The following is a 22,305-nucleotide window of genomic DNA, read 5'->3' on the forward strand; positions in this document are numbered from 1 at the left end:
TAAATAGGTAAATTAATTTGGGTAGGATGTTCATTTTTATTATGTTAGCTCGTCCTACCCATGAACAGTGTCAAACTTTCCATTTAGTCCCGGTCTCTTTTGTGCAAAAACTTGGAATTCTTCAATTTTGTTGAATGCCAATACTTTCCCCTGAAAGTATATGGTTAGTTTCGCTGGGTAGTTGATTTGTGGCTGAAGGCCCAGCCCTCTTGCCTTTCTGAATATTGTATTCATAGCCTTGCGGTCTTTTAGTGTTGAGGCTGCCAGATCCTGTGTGATCCTTATTGGTGCTCCTTGATATTTGAATTGTCTCTTTCTGGCTTCTTGTAAGATTTTTTCTTTAATTTGAAAGCTCTTCAATTTTGCTATTATATTTCTGGGTGTTGACTTTTCTGGGTCCAGTGTAGAGGGTGTTCTATGGATCCTTTCAATGTCTATATTGCCCTCTTGTTGTAGAACTTCAGGGCAATTTTGCTGAATACTTTCTTTACGTATGGAGTCCAAGTTTCTATTAATTTCTGCCTTTTCTGGAATACCAATGATTCTCAAGTTGTCTCTTCTAGACCGGTTTTCTTGGTCTGTCACTCTCTCATTGAGATATTTCATGTTTCCTTCTATTTTATCAGTCTTTTGTCTTTGTTTTATTTGTTCTTGTTGTCTTGAGAGATCATTGGTTTCTAAATGTTCGATTCTAGCCTTTAAGGACTGATTTTCGCCTTTAATGTTTTGGTTTTCAGCTTTAATGTTTTGGTTTTCGGCTCTAATGTTTTGGTTTTCGGCTTTAATGTTTTGGATTTCGGCTCTAATGTTTTGGTTTTCCTTTTCAATCTGGTCATTTTTGGTCTTCAGTTGTCTTGTCTCACTTTCCAATTGTGAAATTCTGCCTTTTAAACTGTTATTTTCTTGCCAGATTTCTTCCATCTTCCTCAACATTTCATTTTTAAACTCTTCCATAGCTTGTGACCAGCTTTCATTTTTTGGGGGAGGTTTGGATTTTTGTTTTCCCTCCTCTGGTGTCTGGATTTTCTCTGTGTAGAAGTTGTCGAGTGTTCCAGAGTTTCTCTTGATAGTCTTTTTCTTCTGGACATCCTTATTGCTGGCCATTGTTGGCCCCGCCCCTTTTCAGCTTTGTCTTTGTACTCAGGGTCTGCCTGGGCCTTGCAAGCTGGGGGGGTGGGGCGCTCTGGTCTCCTTGTCCTCGGGGTCAGGCCTCCTGGTAGTTCCCGGTCTGCCCCTCTGCCTGAGGTTCCTTCAGCAGTCTTTGGGGCTGCTTCCACTGCCACGCTCCAGTCTGCACCGGGTTCCTCACTGGAGGTCCAAGCCTGGGCTGGAGATCATTATCCAAGCCTAGGGCACTGCCTTTGCCTGCACTGATGCTCTTAGGGCACTGCCTTCACCCCCCCCCTCCCCAGAAGGTAGTGAAAGTCTGTGGGCTGGAGATCTTTATTCGCACCTGAGGCAATGCCTTCAGCACTTGGGAAAGGCTGTGTTTTAGGGGCCTTTGTCCCCGCCCTAGGCGATGCCTTCACCCAGGTGGACACTCGGGGAAGGTCCATGAGAGCCCCCAGCCACCTGGGGTCCCTTGTCTTGCTGCACACAAGTACAAGCCCGGGGCTGCCAGCGATTATCTGGTTGCCCCAGTCCTGTTTTCCCACTTGTGTGTTGGTGTGCTGTGTGAGGTGTGCCGTGTGGGGGGTGGGGGAGGGGCTTCTTCCTCTTGCGTTTTAGTGAGAGCTGTTTCACCCCTTTATAGCGTGGAAATGCCCCGATTCTGCGTACCTTCAATGCTGTGCCCTGTTGTGGGGTTCCTTTGTTCCTCTGGACTCGTTTTTATTTCCTCTTGAGGAGTCCGAATGCTTCAGTCAGGAGAGATCGAGCAGCTGCTCCTTACACTGCCGCCATCTTAACCGGAAGCGGGACTATCTTTCTTTCTAATCTTCCATTTCTAAGAACTAATTTATATTAAAATCCTGAATTTTGGAATATTTCTTATGCAGGATTAGTTATCAAGCTAGATAAATATGAGAGAGTAGAGCATCTAGTTGCCTTCAGTGTTTTCATGTCATTAGCCATATAGAAACCCCATTCCAATGTAGATGTGATTACAGAGTTGATATCATTTATTGTTATCAAAAAGCAAAACAGGGTACTTCATAATCTAATGATTTGCTTTTGTTATTCAAGTAAAATCACATCCCTTGTCAGCAGTGGTTGTAGAGATTGTTTTCAAGTTTTCATTTTCTTTTCTTTTTTAAAAGTTCAGTTGTGTCTCTTTGGCCTGAATGATTTAGATTAAGTGGCTATTGGGGTCTTCTGCTCTGAGATTCCATAACTCAGGTGACTTTTCTGTCCCCTTCTCACTACTCTCTACTTGGATTTAACTGAAGTTCTTAAATCATTCAAAAGACCCCCCTACTCTTCCCCAATTCTGACATTGAAAGTTGCCACAATGTCCAGTGCCTTCTAATTTACCTTTTATCAACTGCCCAAATCACTCAGTTTCCCCTTCGAGCTTATTTAGATATCCTAGTGTTCTCAAAGTGAGGTAATTTATGACATTACTTTGATAAGCAAAGTAATATTGATTTCTCTGTAAATGAGAATAACTGACAAGTGTATTTTCTACCCTTTTCTCAAGTTCAGCTATAAAAGCAGACTTTATAGAAGAAAAGTGCACCCATCTTGTATAAGCATTTGGGGAGGTGACCTACAGGAACTATCTTATAAATGTACTGAAACATGATTACAGATTGATAAAGAGAAGGATCGAAGTGGGAAAGGAAGTAACATTTTTCCCCCAGTAGATGATTAGTATGTTTTTGAGCTTGACGTCTCACTTTGGCTTCTTACACTATATATCACCTTCTTTTAGATTCTCACTCTTAATTAGTTAATCCTTGAGGTTACCCATGATTTATGCCAGTAAATCTTGCTTTTATGAAAAACAGTTCAATGAAAAGATGCTTTTGAGAAGGTGACTTTGGATTAGTAGATGGAAGTTCTATCATTCTGCCATAAACACCTTCTGAAATTATGTATTCATTGGTTCTGATTATGTTTCCCAAGGTTTTGGAAATAATTTTAAAATGTTATTTTGGAAAGGAGAATGATGGCCTTGCATTCGTGTAAGCTTTGAGGGCTTTTGCCCATATCATTTTGCCACCCCTAAAATTCTTTTACCGCTTTTATCAGTCTATTTTATCATTTTGATGTCCTGCCTTTTACCTCAAATTTCATTTTAGCCTTACTTACTACAAACATTTTCATGTTTCTCTTCCACCACTGTAGAATAAATACTTTACCTTTAGTAGCTTTTTAATGTTCACATCCCTCTAGAAGACTTATTTCTTCTCCTCATGCTTGGATTGCTGATCCTTGTTAAGTATTTGCCATGCTTTCTTCTAGTTATTATTGATAGATGTAGACTTTGAGCTCTCAACAGGTGTGTCATATACTTTTCAGTATATGTTCTGGAAAATTTCTAATTCTGATGAGTAAATTCTTCATAAAGGAAAATTATATGTTAAAAAAGGAAATCTCCCTCTGGACAAAACCTTATGTTTTCCCCCCTTGACTTTTGTCTTTCAGGTATGCTCCTTGTCACAACAGACACCCTTGGCCATGATTTTCATGTCTTCCAAATCCTAACTCATCCATGGTCTTCATCACAGAGTGCTGTCCATCATTTATACACCCTTCATAGGGGAGAGACTGAAGCCAAAGTAAGTCATGTTGTTGTTCTTAATGTATTCTTCCTGCTTCACTTATATCATCTGTGCTGTCAGTTATATTGGAATTAAGTATAGATTTCAGCACAGGAATGGTTTCTTTTGTGATGGAGGTAGAAGAATATTTGGACAGAAAATTTTTCATCTTTGTTAGTACAGTACACATTTGCTGGAGGACCACATAAGCTGTGGTTTTACTCAAGCTTTCTGCTTCAGGTTTCTTCAGTTTTATGAGTGTCAGAGCCTGTTCTCTTAAAGCTAGACCTTTTTGTTTCCTACAACTTAAGGCAAAATGTGTCTTAAAGAAAAAAACATATACTAGAGACTATGTAACTCTCTTTCGGGGAACATTCTCAAAAGTAAAAAGAAACCATAACATAAGTGAAATTATTCAAGGCATTTAGTATTACCATGAAGATAGATTTGGTTTTTTTTTACTATTAGTGGTAAAGTTAGATGTCTTGCATTCCACATAGTAAGACACAGTGATCCCTACATTATAGTGATTTTCCAACTCAAGCTTTCTAAATTTCAAATAAAGTATCTTAAATGGGAATCTTTATGGAACTCTCCTTATTTAATTCCCCTCCCTCACCCCTGCTTTTTCTTTCCTCCTGTCATAGTTCAGAAAAATCTATTGATACAATAGCTATAGATGTATAGTGTAGCTTAGAAGTTTGCCCTCTATTTGCTTTTTTTTAATTCTGTCAGATAAATTGGGAAATCTCAGCTTTTGGCATTCAACATGCTTCCCAAGCTATCATCATTGAGTATTTTATCCAAACCATCTGTCCTGAGAAAACTGAGAAACTGGAGAGAGGAATTCCAACCACTAGAAATGTATCTTTTTATTTAATTTCTCATAATGCTCCTATCAGGTCAATTAATAAATATGTTCACAATTACCTCCATTAGAATTAAGCTCAGTCAATTCTCATGGGATCATTTACTTGGGTTTTCCTTTTTCTCAACAGGCCACTTTCTTTTCCACTAATGTAAGAATGGACAGTAATGTTATCAAATTTGTTTTTAAAACTTATAAAGACAGAGATCATATCCCATATTTCTTTTGCATTATCCTACTCTTATAGTTCTGACACTATTAGTGTTGTAGCTATTCAAAAATCATGTTGCAATACTGTTTCCATGCCTTCTGCTTTGAACTTGTTTTATATATGTCATTTGGTTAATAATTGCTGATATTTTTACATTTACATTAGGTAGAGCTAAAACATGTAATATTATTAAGACTTCTTTTTATATTGCAGAGTAACTTATGATTCTCTACAGATTTTTATAGAGGAATTTAGCTTAAAAGTATGGCTAATGAAGGATGTGGTAATGGACCATGTCAGATGAGTTGTCAGGTGAAGTTCTTGGGGATTTTTAGCATGGAAATAAAAGGAATTCTTGTAAAGAAGTTGAATGATTGGCTTTGATTTGCCCTCCTTTGCTACTAAGCAAAAATTCTCAGCATTAGAAGTCAAAATTTCAAAGGGGCAAACTTAGACTTGATTTCAGGAAAACCTTTTTTATTAATTAGAACTGTCAACAATTAGATTGCGTTTTCTTGGAAAATGTGATTTACTTTGGAGCAGTTAAGTGGCATAGTGGATAGAGAACCAGACCTGGAATCTTGAGGACCCATGTTCAAATCTGGCCTCAGATACGGCCTAACTGTGTGACCCTGGGCAGGTATTTTAACCTCATTTGCCTATACCTTGCCCTTCTGTCCTACAATTGTTGCTAGGGTAGAAGTTAAGGGTTTTTAAAAAAATGGTTCACCTCTTCAGTGGATGTCTTCAAGCAAAGACTGGATAACTACATTTGTGGTAATGAGGATTCCTTTTGTTGTTAGTTGTATTAGACTGCCACACTCTTCCTTCAGTCTTTGACACCCTGTGATGTCATGCATCTCTGAAGCATTTCCTAATGGTTCTTGATTGTTTTTAATGGACATTGAAGGGATTGAGATTATACTTATTTTTCTAGTGGGTGGATATGGATACATCCAGAGATTCCATGTTCTATTGAGTTATATTTTCTAATTTATTTAATTCCACATTTTTTCCCAAGAGGGAGCATTGAAATAAGGACCTCGTTTTAAATTAAATTGAAGTGAACTACAAGTGAACTTAAAGTGAAGGAACTAGAAGCAGCTAGGTAGCACAAAGGATAGACTGCCAGGCCTGGGTTTGGGAGGAGTTGGGTTCAAATGTGGCCCAGATACTTCCTTGCTGTGTGGGAAGTCAGTTAACTCCAATTGCCTACCCCCTTTCCTTCTGTCTTAGAGTGGTTATAAAGACAGAGAGTAAGAGTTTAAAAAATGAAAAGAAAAAATTACAGGAACTCCACCTATGAATTTGTTGATATGGGCAATCCCAGTTTGCACCTTCTTTGTAATGAGAAACTTAGTGAATTGTCCTGAGCACTAAAAGATGAATCATTAACCATCCCTTGTTGGCAGCCATGGCAACACCATCAGTGCCTTTCTAGATGTTAAAGTGAGTGAGAAAAAGTTACATTTTTATTAATCACATTTTGGAATTAAATGAAAGAAACAATTAAATGTATGATGCTTCATCTTCTTTTAGAACTTGAGTCATTTATAAAATTTAAAAGAATGAGTAATATTCCCAGAGCTTAGTAGTCTTCGATGAACTTTCCTTTTTTCTGAATTCTTATATCACACATTATTTCTATCATCCATCTCACATTAATTTATATTATTTGTCTTTCTGCACATATGCACTATTTCCTTTAACTTGTTCATCAGTCTTTAGAATTCTTGCTAGCTCTTTGGATTCCTTGTGCTGGTGCTTTGCCATATCCTTAGTGTATGAATTAATATAAAACAGGAATATCTATTATGTTCCCATTTTACTTCTTGAAAAACCAAGGGTTGAACAACTATGTAATTTTCCCAATGAGTTAGGACTTTGTCACAATCTACTAACCACAAAACCTCAAAAGCAGGCACCCTGACTTGGCCACCATGAAGATTGCTTTTTATAAGTTTCTTACTGAAAATCTTTTAGACTCAGGAAATATATAAATGATATGTATCATATATTTAGAAATGCTTGCAGTATGTGATCTACTTGCTTTCTCAAATCTTTACAATCAAGTTATTCTAGATTTAGCTGAAACTATTGAGGGTCCTTTAATCACACTACAAAAAAATCAAGTATGTGGATCTAATTATGTTGAATTAAGTTGTTTTGTGGTCTGTGACTTAGGATATCATCTGCATCTGACAACAATTTTCCTTATAAAGCACATATGTAGTAAGAAAAATATTCCTTTTTAGCAGTTAAGTCATATGTGGTAGAGACCTTATGGGTACTCTAACATTATTGTAGTATTATTCAGCTTCAGTAAAGTGTCTCATGGAAAACAAGGTTCTCTTTGAACATAACATGCATAGTAAAATTATTCTTGAAAGAAATATAAATCAGATAAATGTCTAACAATTAAACAGTGTTTCTCTGAAAGCATCAGAACAGCTCAACCAAATGAAGCATGATTAGTACCTTTAATTGCCAAAAGAGAAAAGAAAGAAACCCTGCTGGTTAGTATTTACTAAATTGAAACCATTTGATAGTCACATGATTTCTTTCAGCTTTAAGAGTATGCTTGTAGTATGTTCACAGCTTTGTGGTGATAAGTATACTTACATATTTACAAAAGCATATTTCTAAGTCTCTCTTTTATTTTACTCTGAGTCCTGGAAACCATGTTCAGTGGAGGCCAATTTGAGAAAATTGGTGTTGTGAGGAGAATAAATGTCCTTAGGATACCAGAGTCAGTGAGAGACAGATAGAGACAGAGAGAATGCCTATAATAAAATTTATGCATTTTATTTGCTTTCTGAAGGTAGGGGATAAGTTACTTTTCATCTTTGCATTAGTTTCAAACAAAAGATATTTTTCCAAGAAGAAAACAATGCCCTTAAGGCAGAAAGAAAAGCTTAGGACAGAATGAATTTATATGAGGGATCAATGGATCGGTAAAAACAATTGTTTATTTTAAGAGAAATGTCTTAAATGGGAGTCTCAAGAGATAAGGCTGCAGGCTGTGAAACTGTGTTAGGGCTTACTAGCACCTGCTAGAGGTATGGAAGGTAGATTAGTGGATAAAGCTCTGGGACTTGAGATAGGAAAAATGTGAGTTACAATCTGGCCTCAGACACTTAACCTCTATTTTCCTCAATTTGTAAATGTAGATAGTAAAAGCTCCTATCCCCCAAGGTTGATGGGAGGATGAATTGAAATATTTGTAAAGTGCATAATCCAGTGCCAGACACATAGTAGGTCCTTAATAAATACTGATTCCATTCTTTCCTAACAGTGACCCGCAGTTACAGTGATTAAACAAAATTCTAAATTGTGATTTTCTAGAACTTAGATTAGCAGGTTGTTAATTGATAAGATTCACTGCTAGATCTCTCCAGATATTAAAGGAATTAATGAACCATTTTTAAAGGAATTATTTTGTACTATAGTAGGGTGCTTAGTGATGAGGGTATAAAGAGAAAAGTAAGACTTGCCCTTGTGCTCAAAGAGCTCACATTTTAATGGGGGAGCTAATACATGGAAATGGGGCAGTTAGGTAGTGCAGTGGATAGAGGGCTAGGGCTAGAGTTGGGAAGACTCAACTTCCTCAGTTCAAATCTTGTCTTACTAGCTGCATGACTTTGGGCAAGTCACTTCAACCTTTTTGTCTCAATTTTCTTATCTTTAATATCATCCCCATATCTTTGCAAGAAAACTTTAAATTGGGTCTCACGGTGTCAGATCTAACAGAAATGGTAACAACAAAAAACACATAGAAGATTTTAGCTGTGAGAAGGAAGAGTCCCATGGTAGTAAAATATTTCTTAATACCTCTTTTTCAATGTCATTGCCATTGATAAAAGCATGTCTTTTTCTTACCTTCATTCTTTCTTTTGATATATGTAATTTATACATACATATACACCCATAGAGACAATACAAGTAACAATGTAAACAATATAATTTTTCGTTTGTTTTTGGATACCTTATAACATATGCAATGTCTTCAATATAACCATAGGATTCAGTGGCCCAGTGACAGCTCACCTTTATGTATAAATTTATAGTTTAGGCACCATGGACAGAGTAAAAATGTACTAATATTTTATTTTTTTCAACTATACATATAAAACATTTTTTATATTAGATTTTGAGCTCTAGATTTTCTCCCTTCATGTTTATTCTCTTTGCTTGTGTATCTAGTCTTTTCTATTTGTGGACAAATAATAGTCATAAATGAAAATAGTTAAGCAGGGGAAAATATATTTAATATATACATATTATACATACACACACATACACACACACACACACACAGAAAAATATATATTTCCTAGGAAGTCAAAGAGTCTCCTAAGTGACATGGAACATCTCATGTACCTCTTCTGATTAATGCTTCAGGTGAAAGGGCATATAATCTTCTTCCCAGTATTTTAAAATTTTAGATAACATAGTACAGTTCACATGAACTTTGGATTCCAACTAAAGCCTCCAATTAAGTATTTTATTAAAAAAATTTTAACTCTTAGTAGAAGTAAATCCTAATAAAAACTTCTATATAGCTTGTATTGCAAAGGTACAAAGATGGAAATACCACATACAGGGGAAAGTTGGCAGGATATTTTTCCTAGAAAGGAGTGTATGGAAAGGACAAAACATTGAATTATAATGGAAAGGTAATAGCAAACCAGACTATGGAGGTCTTTAAATGCTAGACTCAGGAATTTCCTCTTTTTTCTTTGTTGTAATGGGAAGCCAGTCAATATTTTTTAACAGGAAGGTGATGTAATCAGTCCATCATTTAGAAAGCATTTATTAATCTCCATATGCCATGTACTGTGCTTAGTGACAATGACAATACAAAAAGAAATAATCTTCCTCCTAAGTAGCTTATACTCAAATGTGGGAAGACAGCACTTATAAGGGAGTGTTGCTACAATACTGTCATCATGGCCTGCTCTCTGCTCCTAACCCAGATAGGACCTCTGTGACTTTTTTCCTCTGGTTTTCCAGCTTGGAATTTGATCTGGAAAAAAGTTTTTAATTGTTTTGAGGATTTGGTGGGAGAAGTACATGAACTATAGTACGTAGCTATATAGTTCGTGAATTGATGTACAAGACATTAATTTGGCACCAATTGGCTTGATTATTGTACCAAGAGCAAGAGATAGAAAGATGGGAGAGACTGATGAGGAGATGGTCTATGATTACATAGGATGAGAAGTTAAAACATGATCTGTACCCTACAGTTAAAATGCCCTAGTTTGTTTCACTGAATCATAAAACTATAAGACTGCATTCTTAAGACAAAAATTCTAAAGAAGAATGGATTAACTTCTCCAAGAACTTTGAGGTGAGGCAGAATAAGCTCTTGGCATTCAGAATATAGAGAATCAGGTTTGAGCAGATAACAGTTGAAGAAGAAATGCACAGCATCACTATTCAGTTATACTTAATGGTTACCCAATCTGGAGGTAGTAAGTGAGCTGTCTATCCCTGGAAAGTATTCAAGGAGAGTTAATTTTTCTTTAGATGTACTCAGAGGATTCATCTGAAAATTAACTGATTATATCCATTGACCATTTATTAATTGGAAAGTGACTTATATTTTTATAAATGTAGTTTAGTTCTTTATATATTTGAGAAATGAGGTCTTATTTGTTCTAATTTTTCCTCTCCAATTTCCTATTTTCTTTCTAATTTCTTGTAAACTAATTTCCTTTCTCATTTCTCTATCTCTACCACTCTTACTTGATTTTTAAAATCATGATTTTACTCTTTTTAAAAAACTTTCTTTAACCTTCCTAGGACTTCTTTTTTGAACTTATGCCCAATCTACATTTTTTTCCTTTGAGGCTTTGCTTATAGATGTTTTCAAGTTGTTGTCTTCTGAGTTTGTGTTTTGAGCTTCCCTGTCATGATAGTAGCTTTAAAAAATGTAAATTATACCTTCCATTTTAGAATTGGTACTTTATATTGTTTCCAAGGCAGAAGGGCAGTAAGAACTAGGCAGTAGAGGATAAGTGACTTGCAAAGGGTCACACAGCTAAGAAGTGTCTGTGGCCAGATTTGAACCGAGGATCTCCTATCTCTATGCCTGGCTCTAAAGCCACTGAACCACCTAGCTGCTGCCACCATTCCCATTTTTTACGGTTAAGTTATTTTATTTCTTGTTGTCTCATTTTTGTAGACCTCTCCCTCTCCCCTCCTCTCCTTTCCAATCCACCATCCAGCCGATTTCTTGACTTTATTCTTCATGTTTGAGTTGTAGTCTGCTCATTTCTGGCATTTAGGTGGTGAGTGTTTATGGCTAGATTTAGGGATATTTGAGTTTTCTATGATTCCAACATTGTATACCCTATCAATCTGACCTGCTCTCTGCTCCTAACCCAGATAGGACCTCTGTTCCTTTCTTCAGACTGTAAATGTTCCTCTCTACCCTGGAACGGCAACCTGGAACTGAATGGTAGGCTAAAGTACTACCATAAGGTGCCAGATCTCATGTCTAGTATAATACCTAGGTTTTCTCTAATATCTGACCAAGCATTTAGTCACTTTACTGTCTCTAGACTCTCAATGCTCCTGGTGTTTTTACCGTTGCTTCTGTTGTTGTCTGCCTTTCAGACCCCACAGCTTCTACTTCTGCTTTGTGGGTCAACTCTTATTCAGTTGTCTGCAGACTTTCTGTATTCTTAATTATTCCAGTGTAGGAAAAAATCACTGTGACTTTTTTTCCTTTGGTTTTCCAGCTTGGAATTTGATTTGGAAAAAAATTTTTTTTAATTGTTTAGAGGATTTGGTGGGAGATACTCATTTTACTTTGCTATCTTATTTTCACCCCCTCAGTTGTTAAATGCAGAATAAAATACAGTATGAGTTTTCACAGATGTTTGTCAGTGATGTTCATTGGAGGAATTGTATTATCCACTTCTCTTCTTCAGTTTTTTCCTTATTCTCAGTAGCCTCTTAGTTAACTGGCATTTATTAAGTACCTACTTTGTGCCAAACATTGCGCTAAGCAATGGGGTTCTATAGAAAAACAAACAAAACAAATCTCTTGTTCTCAAGGATGTTGCCTCTCAGAATTTCTCTCAGTTTCCAGTTCTCAGTAGCCTGGTCAGTGTACTTTAGTATTCATTTGGTCAGTTCTTGCTGCATTTTTGGTAATATTTATACATGACAATCAATTTGAGTTTTTCATATTTACATGTACACATATTTATTTTATAATATTTTATGGAACTTTAAAAAATTCCCTTATAAAATGATTTTATGTAGTAGAGTATATTGTGCACAAAAAGTAGTTGAACTTCCTTTTCTCCCAAAAAGTAGATTTAACATCTTCAAACAATTAGTATAACATAAATGTTTTACTAGAACCTGGAGAAACAAAAATTTTTGTAGTGCTTGTGATTCATTTGGCTTCAGGGTGATGCATACAGAATATGGTATGTACCATTGGACTTGTGAATTATTGTGTGAATTTTGCTTACTTTATTTTCAGCTACTTATACCTTTAGTATGCTAAGATATGCTTCCATGCTTATTAGTTATAAAGGAATGATTTCTTAGACTTGAAGTTTAAGAACTGGGTTTCTGATTTTTTTTTTTTGTCACTGATTCACTTGGTAATCTCGTACACATTAATTCCCCTCCTTGGGTCTCATTTTCCTCATCTTTAAAATGAGAGGATGTTTGCCTTTAGTTTCAAAAATGTCTATGTTTAATCCCTTTGAGAAACATTATTGTAATTACAGAACTGTAACTAGTACTAGGGCAGCTATATGATGCAGTGGATAGAGTGCTGGGCCTGGAGTGGAGAAGACTTATCTTCCTGATTTCAAATATGATCTCAAACACTTATTAGATGTATGAATCTGGGCAAGTCACTCTTTTGCTTTAGTTTCCTCATCTGTAAAATGATTCAGAGAAGAAAATGAGAGACCATTCCAGTATCTTTGCCAAGAAAATCCCAAATGGAGTCATGAAAAGTTGAACACAAGTGAACAAAAACAAATTGATACTTTTTGATATCTCTTGCTTTTATATTACCTACATTTTCCAATATAGTCTTCCTGCTCCTTAGTGAGCTATACTTTGTAATAAAAGGGGAAAAATTATCAAGTCAGAGAAGGTGTTCAAAATACCAAAAAAAAAATCTGATAATTTAAAAAAGTCCATATCCATATTCCTATACCTATTTAAAGACCTATTTAAAGTGGAGTTGTGGGAGAGTGCTCCTCTTATCTCTTCGTGGGGTCCAAGCTTGATCATTATAATTTTTATCCTTCAGTTTAGTTTTTTTGATGGTGTTCTTTCTATTTACATTGTTGTAGTCATTATGTTAATTGTTTTCTTGGTTCTACTTCCATCACTTTACATTAATTCATATAATTCTTTTATGTCTCTGTATTTATCATATTCATTCATGCACAGTAATAGTTCATAAATTTCAAGTACTACATTTTGTTGAACCATTTTCCCGATCAATGGGATCTACACTTTGTTTCCACTTCTTTGCTACTAAAAAGGGCTGCTGTAAATGTTTTGTCGTATATGTGACCTTTCTTTTTGTCTCTGATATTTACAGCAGTAGAATCTCTTAAGTATCGATGTATAATATCAACCATATGGATATTTTAGCAACCTGCTTCATATAATCCCATGTTATTTCCACTAACAGCCAATTTGTGTACTTGGATTTCTGCACCAGTCTCTAATATTTATTATTCCAATCTTTTTTTCATAATTTAAGCCATTCTTTTAGTAACTTTTTAAAAGAACTTTTGATCATATATTTTTTTTTACTATTGATGTATTTAAGAATGGCTTATAGCCTTTAGATATTTCTGTTAGTGGCCTACATATTTTAGATATACTCCTATCAGAGATATTTGACAAAAATATTTTCCCTTTCAAGGATTCCCTTTCATCATTATTAATTTTGAATTTATGTAATCAAAATTATCTATTTTTGTAATTCCTTTAATTTTTTGTTTCCATAAAAGTTTGCTTCATAGCCCCATAGTTATGAAACCTACATTATCTACTTCTTTTCTAATTGTTTTATGCTATCATCTTTAATAATTAGGTAATCCTTTCTTTTTGATTAGTATTATATTGATCAAAATCTAAGTTCTGTAAGATTGATTTCGGTTTTTCCAATAATTCTTGGCAGAGAGTTCTTTCCTAGGTAAATTTTGTTTTGTCTTTTGAATTTTTGATTATTCTTAAATTGTCATTTCTGATTCTTCCTTTTCTGCTCTGTTCAATTTATCAGTTTTTCAACCAATACCAAAGGATTTAGATTTTTACTTTTTAAAATGTATTTTTTTTAAATCCTTACTTTTCTGTCTTAGTATTAGTTCTAGACAGAACAGTGGGAAGGACCAGGAAACCAGGCTTAAGTGACTTGCCTAGCATCACACAGCTAGGAAATGTTTGAGGGCCAGATTTAATCCAAGGCCCTCCCATCTCCGATCATTCTATCCACTCTGCTACCTACCTGCTCAGATAATGTTGATTTAAAAAATTATTTTTCTTGTCATTCTAGATCTTTTGTTCCTCCACATGAACTGTTATACTAAAATTTCTTGTGAATAAGTAGTTCGCCCTCCAAATCTATAGTGTTTTTAGGTAACTGCAATAGAATTGGGGGTATGGGAGAATCAAAAGGGTCGTCCCATGCAAAATGTCTTTAAAATACGTAAATTATCTGTGAGTCAAACTACCAAAGCACATTCAATATTTATTTGCATACAACTTCAGAATGCTCCTTAAATACATAAATAGTAACTTAATTAGACAGGCTATTCATTGCTTTTGACTGTTTTGATACAATATTTAAAAAATAACAGTACTAATTAAATTAATTTTAAAATGTGCTCTGCTAAGCAAGATATCAGTTATACTTTCAAAAGGTAATGCATTTGGGAAAATTAAAGAAATAGGATATCTAAAGAAGTAATGATAAAAATGTCTTAAATTATTTACCTTAGTGTGTGATAAATGTTACTATAACTTCTCTTTAGGGAGTTAACCCTATCCTAGAGCCATGATGGAGAACTTATGGCATGTTTGCCAGAGGTGACTGCATCCTTCCACCTCTCCTTGTGTCCCTGAGGACATTTCTCACATGACCTGCCCCTCTGCCCAGTAACCTAATGGGAGCACTCCCTCCCCTGTCTGGGACTAGGCAAAAGGGCTCACATGCAGCATGAGGTTTGCCAGTTAGGCACTCAGTCTCTAAAAGGCTTGCCACCACTTTCCTAGACGGTAGTTCTTATACTAGCAGGACTGTTTGACAAATGTGTGAAATAATTACCCTCTGGGAGTAGTCAAGGTGGTCTAGTTGGCTTAAGTCCAGAATAAGCTTTCATAGGCCAAAAGTTGGCCCTTTTGATTGCCCAATTCAGATAATTTGGCAAGAGTAGTGTCATATGGTCCTATATTGTATCATAGATAGGGTTAATTTATCTTTTGTCTAGGCTCTAGGTATTGAAAATTAAATTTGGGTATTTTTCCTTGAACACTGAGGAACAGCAAACTGAGTAGGATCAGATAAGAACTCTACTATCACCCCCATCTTGATTCTCTTGTCTGCCAACTGTTTGATGAGTCCCAATAGATTCAATAACCTCTAGGGAGAAGGATTTTTTTCCTTGTGTTCTGTTCTTTTTTTATCTTTTCCTCCCCCTTACTTCAAACCCCAACTTGGCTATTTCTAATAAATGGCAGGTTTAATGTACTGTTTATCAAACTTTATTCTTATATCAGAATATAAGAACGTTATTCAAGAACATAACTAGAGGACTTTCCTGGGAAAAGTGTGGGAAAACGGAAACTTCTGGATTTTTTCTGACTCTCAGAAGCCTCAAGACTTGAAGGGAGCTGCAGTGAAGAGCATCAAAGTTGACCTTGGAAGTAGAATTTTGGACTATGTAAAATGCTTTTTAGTCCAATCAACTTTAGAGTTCAGACAAGCTACAGGATGTTCCAAGACCAACAGTTCTATTTGCTCCATGATGAAAGTTAAGCTGTTGCTTGCTTATATTTTCTCTTTGATCTCCAAATATAAACATAGAGGAGAGGGAAAAGGCCTGAAAACAGTATTATCTCAGTGTAGAATAAATAATCTTGATGATTACATAGGTGGACTAATGGCCAGCTCTCACTTTATCATTAGACTACCAGAGTTTTGCTTGTTCTTACTGACAAAATGCTATTGTAATTGAACTTATTTCAAATTTTTAAATATAAGAGGAGATAGAAATGCTTCTTGTTTCTACTCGTAAAACACAAAGATATTTGTATTTCTTTGAAAGTTTTAACTTTCTGTATTGTTAATTTTCAGGTATATCAAATTGGGGTTCTTTCCAAGCACATACAATTATATTTCAATATCATAAAAATGCCCACTTCCTGAACCCAAATAGTAGTAGTAACCTTTATGTTAGCCCCGGATAATTTGTTGAACAGTTATAATTCCTGGAATTAAAATAACCAAAACCCCATCCACTCCACTATTTTCTTTAGTCAGGTACATCAATTAAAAAAAATAATTTTATTTTCAGTTCTGAATTTCTCTTCCTCCTGCCTTCCAATAACTCCCATTTAAAAAAAACAAAACAAAACAAAACGTAAAACCAGTACAAATATGTATGATGAGACAAAACAATTCCTTTATTAGCCATGTTCCAAACTCTACAAGCTTCCTCAATCTTAATTTTTAAGTCGACCCCCCTGTTTCTTCAGGTGGGTTACATATTTCAATATGAATTTTCTCCAATTGCGGTTAGTCACAGAATTTTGTCTTTACAGTATCCTTATTAATCTCTAAATTTTTTTCCTGATTCTGCTCATTCACTTTGTATCAGTTTATATAAATATTCCTATGCTTCTGTTAAAACACCCTCTTCATCATTTTTTATGGCAGAGTTGTATTCTGCAATATTCATATATCCCAAGTTGTTTAGTTCTTCCAGAATTTATGCGAATTAAATGGAAATTCCTCAATTTCCAATTCTTTGTCACTATTAAAAAAGCTCCTTTAAACATTTTTGTACAATTGAATCCTCTACTTTCTTTAATTTCCATCGAAGTATAGACTTAGTAACAGTATTATTGGATCAAAAGATATACACAATATTCTTGTTGGGTTTTGGACAGATTTCCACATGCTTTCTAGAATGGCTTGACCAATTCATAGTTCTACCAGAAGTGGATTATTGTCCATGTTTTAATTGTTGCCTTTCTTTAGATTTCCTTACTTATTAGTGATTTCAAACATTTTTTCAGAAGCCAGTAAATTTGATTTTTTTCCTCTGAAAACTGCATTCCTTTTCTTTTACCATTTTTAATTAGGGGAATGGCTCTAATTCTTATAAATTTGTCTTAGTTCCCTATGTATTTTAGAAGTGAGAACTATATCAGGGAACTTACTGCGAAAATTCCCCCTCCCCCAATTTTCTTTATCTCTTCTAACTTAGTTGAATTGATTTTGCTTGCACAAACCTTTTTTAATTTTATGTAATAAAATAACTCATTTTATCTCTTGTGAACCTATTTCTTGTTTTTTTTTATCAACTCTTCCGCTATTCATAAATCTCAAAGCTAATTTTGTCCATGTTTCTCTAATTTATTTATAATGTCATCCTTTATGTCTAAATCATGAGGTATTTTGATTTTGGCTGGTTAATGAATCACTGCAGAAGTAGCCAATGCCCAAGTTTACTCTAGAGATAGATGGAATTGTACAGACTTTCTGAAATAGGTTAAGTAAATAGACCTTTGACTCCTAAAAACCTTTGCCTTCATATTAAGATATAGTTAAAAAAAAATGTCCTAGATTTGGAATTGGAGGACTTATGGCAAAATTTTGACTCATTTTCCAAGAATGGCCTTGGTCATGTGTCATGTCATCTGTTAACTTACTCCTTTGTAAAATGAGAAGATTGAATCAGATATCTTCTAAGTGTTCTTCCAGCACTAAATTTATGACCCTTTATTTTACTACTTCAAAATGCAAACAATTTATATAATTTAGTAGCCATTTGTTAAGCACCTGCTATGTGTACAATCTCACACATTTCACCCTCTCTTTAAACAAAGAAAAATATTTAAGCAAAAGCCCCGAATAGAAAAGACCCCACCTAAAGTATATACAAAATGTAGTACAATTGTTTGTTTTCTGTGAGAGGGAAGTTTTTCTTGTGATCTGTTCTCTGTTTCATAAGTATTTTTATAATTGCTTCAGCAACTAAAGACTTTGGCTTCTTTTTTACTGATTTTTCATATGCATTTTTGTATCCATTTTTTTCCATTGGTTCTGTTTATTTCACTTTACATCAATTTGTATGAATCTTTTTATTCTCTGAATTCTTCATATTTGTTATTTCCTGCTTCACGATAATATTACATTAAATCTCTATAACTGTGAGCTGTTCTTTAACTGATATTTATTGCTTTCTTTTATATGATAGATTTACTAACACAAAAAGTTCTTCTGGATATTTTGCTATATATGGGATCTTTGTTTCTGTTTTTTATATCCTTTGGCTATATTCTTTGTGGCATGATTCTTGGTTGATATATTCAGAATCCATGTGAAACATTTAGACCATTTCATCCAGTTCTTATTTTTTTAAACTAATTAAGAAGTGGGCAGCTTTCCAAGGGTTACAGCGTAGTTAACATGCAGAGATTTGAACTCATGTTTTTTTATTCTAGATCCATTTTTCTTTCTACTCTTCTCTGTGTCAGAAGGTATGAACATTTTAATAACTTTTTTTGTATAAATTGATAGCCAGAATGATCGAATTACCAACAGTAGTTAGTGTTTCTATCTTTTCAGTCTTTTTTTCCATTAACTGTTTCCCCCTTTTGTTATCTTTACCAAATTTCAGAGGATGAGGGGAATAATCAGATTTATTTTAAATTTGCCTTATCTCAACTATTAATGGTTTGGATCATGTATTCATGTAGTAATTTATCTGATACTTTTGTGCATTATTGCCCCAAATCTTACTCACGAAACTATGGGAAAAACTATGTCTTTATGTCTGTTTTTAATCTTGGAAAACAGATGAACATGGCAGGAAATGTTGGTTTAGCTCATCTGTAAGGGATGTTTTAAACTCTCTTAGATTTCTTAGATAAGCATTGTTGTATAAGTGCTATGAATAATAAAGTTCAGTATTAATTTCTACACACTATTTCCTGAATTAGTCACCACATTAGGAAGTGTGCTTAGCTTTTAAGAAACATCATCACATAATATTTATTAAGTACCCTTTCCTTAGTCAACATTCCCTGGCATTTCTTGTTCCTTAGTTTTTCTCAGTTTAGAGCATTCTATAAACAAATGCTCAACATCTTTGAATCTTCTACAAGTAATAAGGTTTCCAAGTTAATCACAGCCAAGATGAAGTGAATCCACTTTGGTTTTCCAGTGAAAATTTCTTCAAGGTGGAAGTTTCCTACTATCCCCCTATGTTTCCTGTTTCTGTTTCATTCCTCTATTTATAAGTACCTGGGAAAGAAAAAAGTTAATACTGCTCAGTTTATGGGCAAAAGAAAAACAAGTGATAGATGGATTGAATACAAGAAATTAGAAAGATATGTTAAAGTAGAGCCAAAAAAACAATATTTGTAGTGGCTACAACAATGTAAATGGAAAAGAAAACCCCAACCATGTACCAAAAAAGAAAAATTTTAAATTATAAAGCTCAAATAGGACTTGAATGAAGAGATATAAGAAAATATTCTCCCCTCTCCCCCATTTTTTCATGGAAATAGAAGATCCAGAAGTGTTACGTATTGCATATTGTTCCTTTTCAATATATTCATTAGTTGTCTTGATTACATTTTTCTGTCATAAAAATGCTATTTGGGTCTATATTAGGAAGAGGGAGAGGAAATTATTCCCTATGAATAACTATGATGATGTAAAAAAAATTTACTTCAAGAATTGTAAGATAAGATTAACATTCAGTGAAGTTAGGATAATTAATAATTTTATTTCAACATTATAGTTCTTAGAGCATTTTTCATCCATGTGAACCATTTTGGCCATTTCATCCATGGTCACCTTGAGGTCAGACACTCATAAATGCAGCTCATTCACAACTTTTTATTCTCTGTCATTCTTGACTATGCCCTTATATAAATCCTCCGTAGAAGATGCCCAAGGAACTGGAGGCTTTCCTTTAAGTCTTTCAATATTTCCTACATATTTGTGTAATACACAAGTTATATGTCATCCCCTGCTTTTACCCTCTGACCAGGCTGCCTCCTTTTTCAAGTCTTTGTAATATTTTTTTTAATAAATGTTTTTTATTAGTGATAGATCCCCTTTGTTTACATGAAAAATTCTAATTTTTTGTAGCTGGTGGTATTACATAATTCAAATCCTGGCAAGTATCAACAATTATTTTAATTGAAAAAAGCATGTATCTCACATTGCTTTTTTCCTCTAATTGTGAAGTAAAACTTAAATGGTATAGAATTGCAAATATTGGATTTTGAAATATATACTTTTGGGGGGTTACTTCATGTATGGCTTATCTATAGTTGAGGAACTTTTTTTAGCTTTTGAATTGAAGACTACTGGGAGCTATAAAGTAGTTAGTAGAATATTAACTTTGAGCACAGAAAAGGTAATGGGAGAAGAGCAGTCAATTATTTCTAGTTGCCAAAGTAAACAAGGTCAGTGTCTCCATGAACACTTATGTAATAAGATGTACCAAATGCATTAGACATATCATTCTAGGATAGATTAGGGGTCTGCCCTGAATGATGAATTCTTTAAGATAAGCCCTGGGTTTTATACAGTGAGGCCAACTGAGTCATCATTTGTATTTCAGAAACATTATGGAAAAGCTTTATGGTGTTTGTGCTGCCATTTTGTCCATTATTAGAGTCATTGGAGATGGGAGTGGAGATGTGAATTAGGGCTATGAATTCCAGGCCTTCATTCCACTTAGATTTTCAGGGATCACATCCATGAAACTTTACCCTCTGGTTTTTTCCATGTCCAAAAGCTGAGCTGAGCTTTTCAAGACTACTGGAAAAAATTGGATAATGTGATAAAATTTCTGACTTTGTCAATTTCATGCTACTCAGCTGATGTTCTTGTAGTAGAAATGGATTGTCCTGAAGCAGCTCTTGAGCTTTCAAGTAGTCTAAAAGCTGCTTTAAAAATGTTGTCATAGGAGAGGCAAAAAAGGAGATGAAAGAAAAGAGATATAGCAAACAAAAAATTGGGGAGGAGAAACTAGAAAACCATTTGGTAAGGTGAAGTAATCTGGATGAGAATTCAACATGAATTTCATGGAATTTATTTGTTAACTCATGAAGATCTTTACATTTTCCCCTGTACTTAATAACAATCACTTGTTTAATTATATTTTACTTTTAGTTGCTATTTATTATATTTAACTTAATTATAATTATTCATTCTAGTGAAGTCGGCCTCCTTTCCTTATAGTACTGAAATCTTTCATGAATTTATCAGATTTCCATTTTTTTAGATGTATCAAAAAAAACCCCAATATATAGTTGTTCAGATGTAAATATTGACCCTTGCAAGAGCAATGAAATGTATTAAGAAGGTAATGTGATCTGTTGGTCTTTTCATTTTGATTCTCAGCTTCCCTTTTTACAAGGTGAGCGTCCTTATGAATAAGTTATACAACTTAACTGAATTTCCTTATCTGTAAAATTAAAGGGTTGAACTAAATGACTTTTTAGGTCATTTTTGGTACTCCAGTTATTTTCCCATGCCACTTCAAATTTGCCTTTTGAGTCAAAGAATAGTGTGGCAACCAACTTTATGATCTTCAGTTTTCCTTTAACAAAGAAGAAAGGGAAGAATTTATTCTCGTGGAAGTATTATATAAAATTTCTAAGATAGGTTATCAAAGTTGTATATATAAGATATGTTATGAACCAATGGTTCAGTCAGTCAATCAACATTTTATTAATGTCAACCTAATTACCAATTACTGTATTAAGTGCAGGTGATAGAAAGGCAAAAATTAAATAATTCCTACCCTAAAAGAAATATCTATATGTGGAGACATTTGTTCTTATAGAAATAAATGCAAGGCTAATTCAAGATAATTTTTTTTATAAAACAATAAAACTTGGAGTGGGTGTCAAAAAGGCCTCATATTGGCGGTAGTCTTTGAGCTCAGCTTTGAAGGATAGTAAATACTATAAGTAGCAGCAGTGAGAAGAGAGTACATTCCTTTTATGGAATATACATGTCTTATGTGAGATACAGCAAGAAAACCTGTTTAGGTGAAATGAAGACTCTATGAAATGGAGTAGAGTTTAATAATGTTGGAAAGGTAAATTGGAGGCAAGTTGTAAAGGAGTTCAGAAGAAGGTAAACTGAGGAGTTTATTATATTTGATTACAGAAGCAACAGGTAGTCATTAGTTTTGTGTTTTTTATTTTTTTTGAGTAGGCAAATGGCACATTCAGACCTGGGCTTTAGGAATATCACTTTGGGAGTGCTG

At 34.4% G+C, this 22,305-nt stretch overlaps 1 protein-coding gene across 1 annotated transcript in view; it reads left to right on the forward strand.

Moving 5' to 3' along the window:
* Positions 1-22,305, forward strand: part of BCAS3 (BCAS3 microtubule associated cell migration factor) — an 881,625-nt gene that overhangs the window by 321,630 nt on the left and 537,690 nt on the right. The window contains exon 13 of the mRNA XM_044671669.1: positions 3,589-3,722. Within this exon, the coding sequence (XP_044527604.1) occupies positions 3,589-3,722 (134 nt within the window). The remainder of the gene's footprint in view (positions 1-3,588; positions 3,723-22,305) is intronic.

Source organism: Gracilinanus agilis, chromosome 4, assembly GCF_016433145.1.
Source record: "Gracilinanus agilis isolate LMUSP501 chromosome 4, AgileGrace, whole genome shotgun sequence".
Lineage (NCBI taxonomy): Eukaryota > Metazoa > Chordata > Mammalia > Didelphimorphia > Didelphidae > Gracilinanus > Gracilinanus agilis.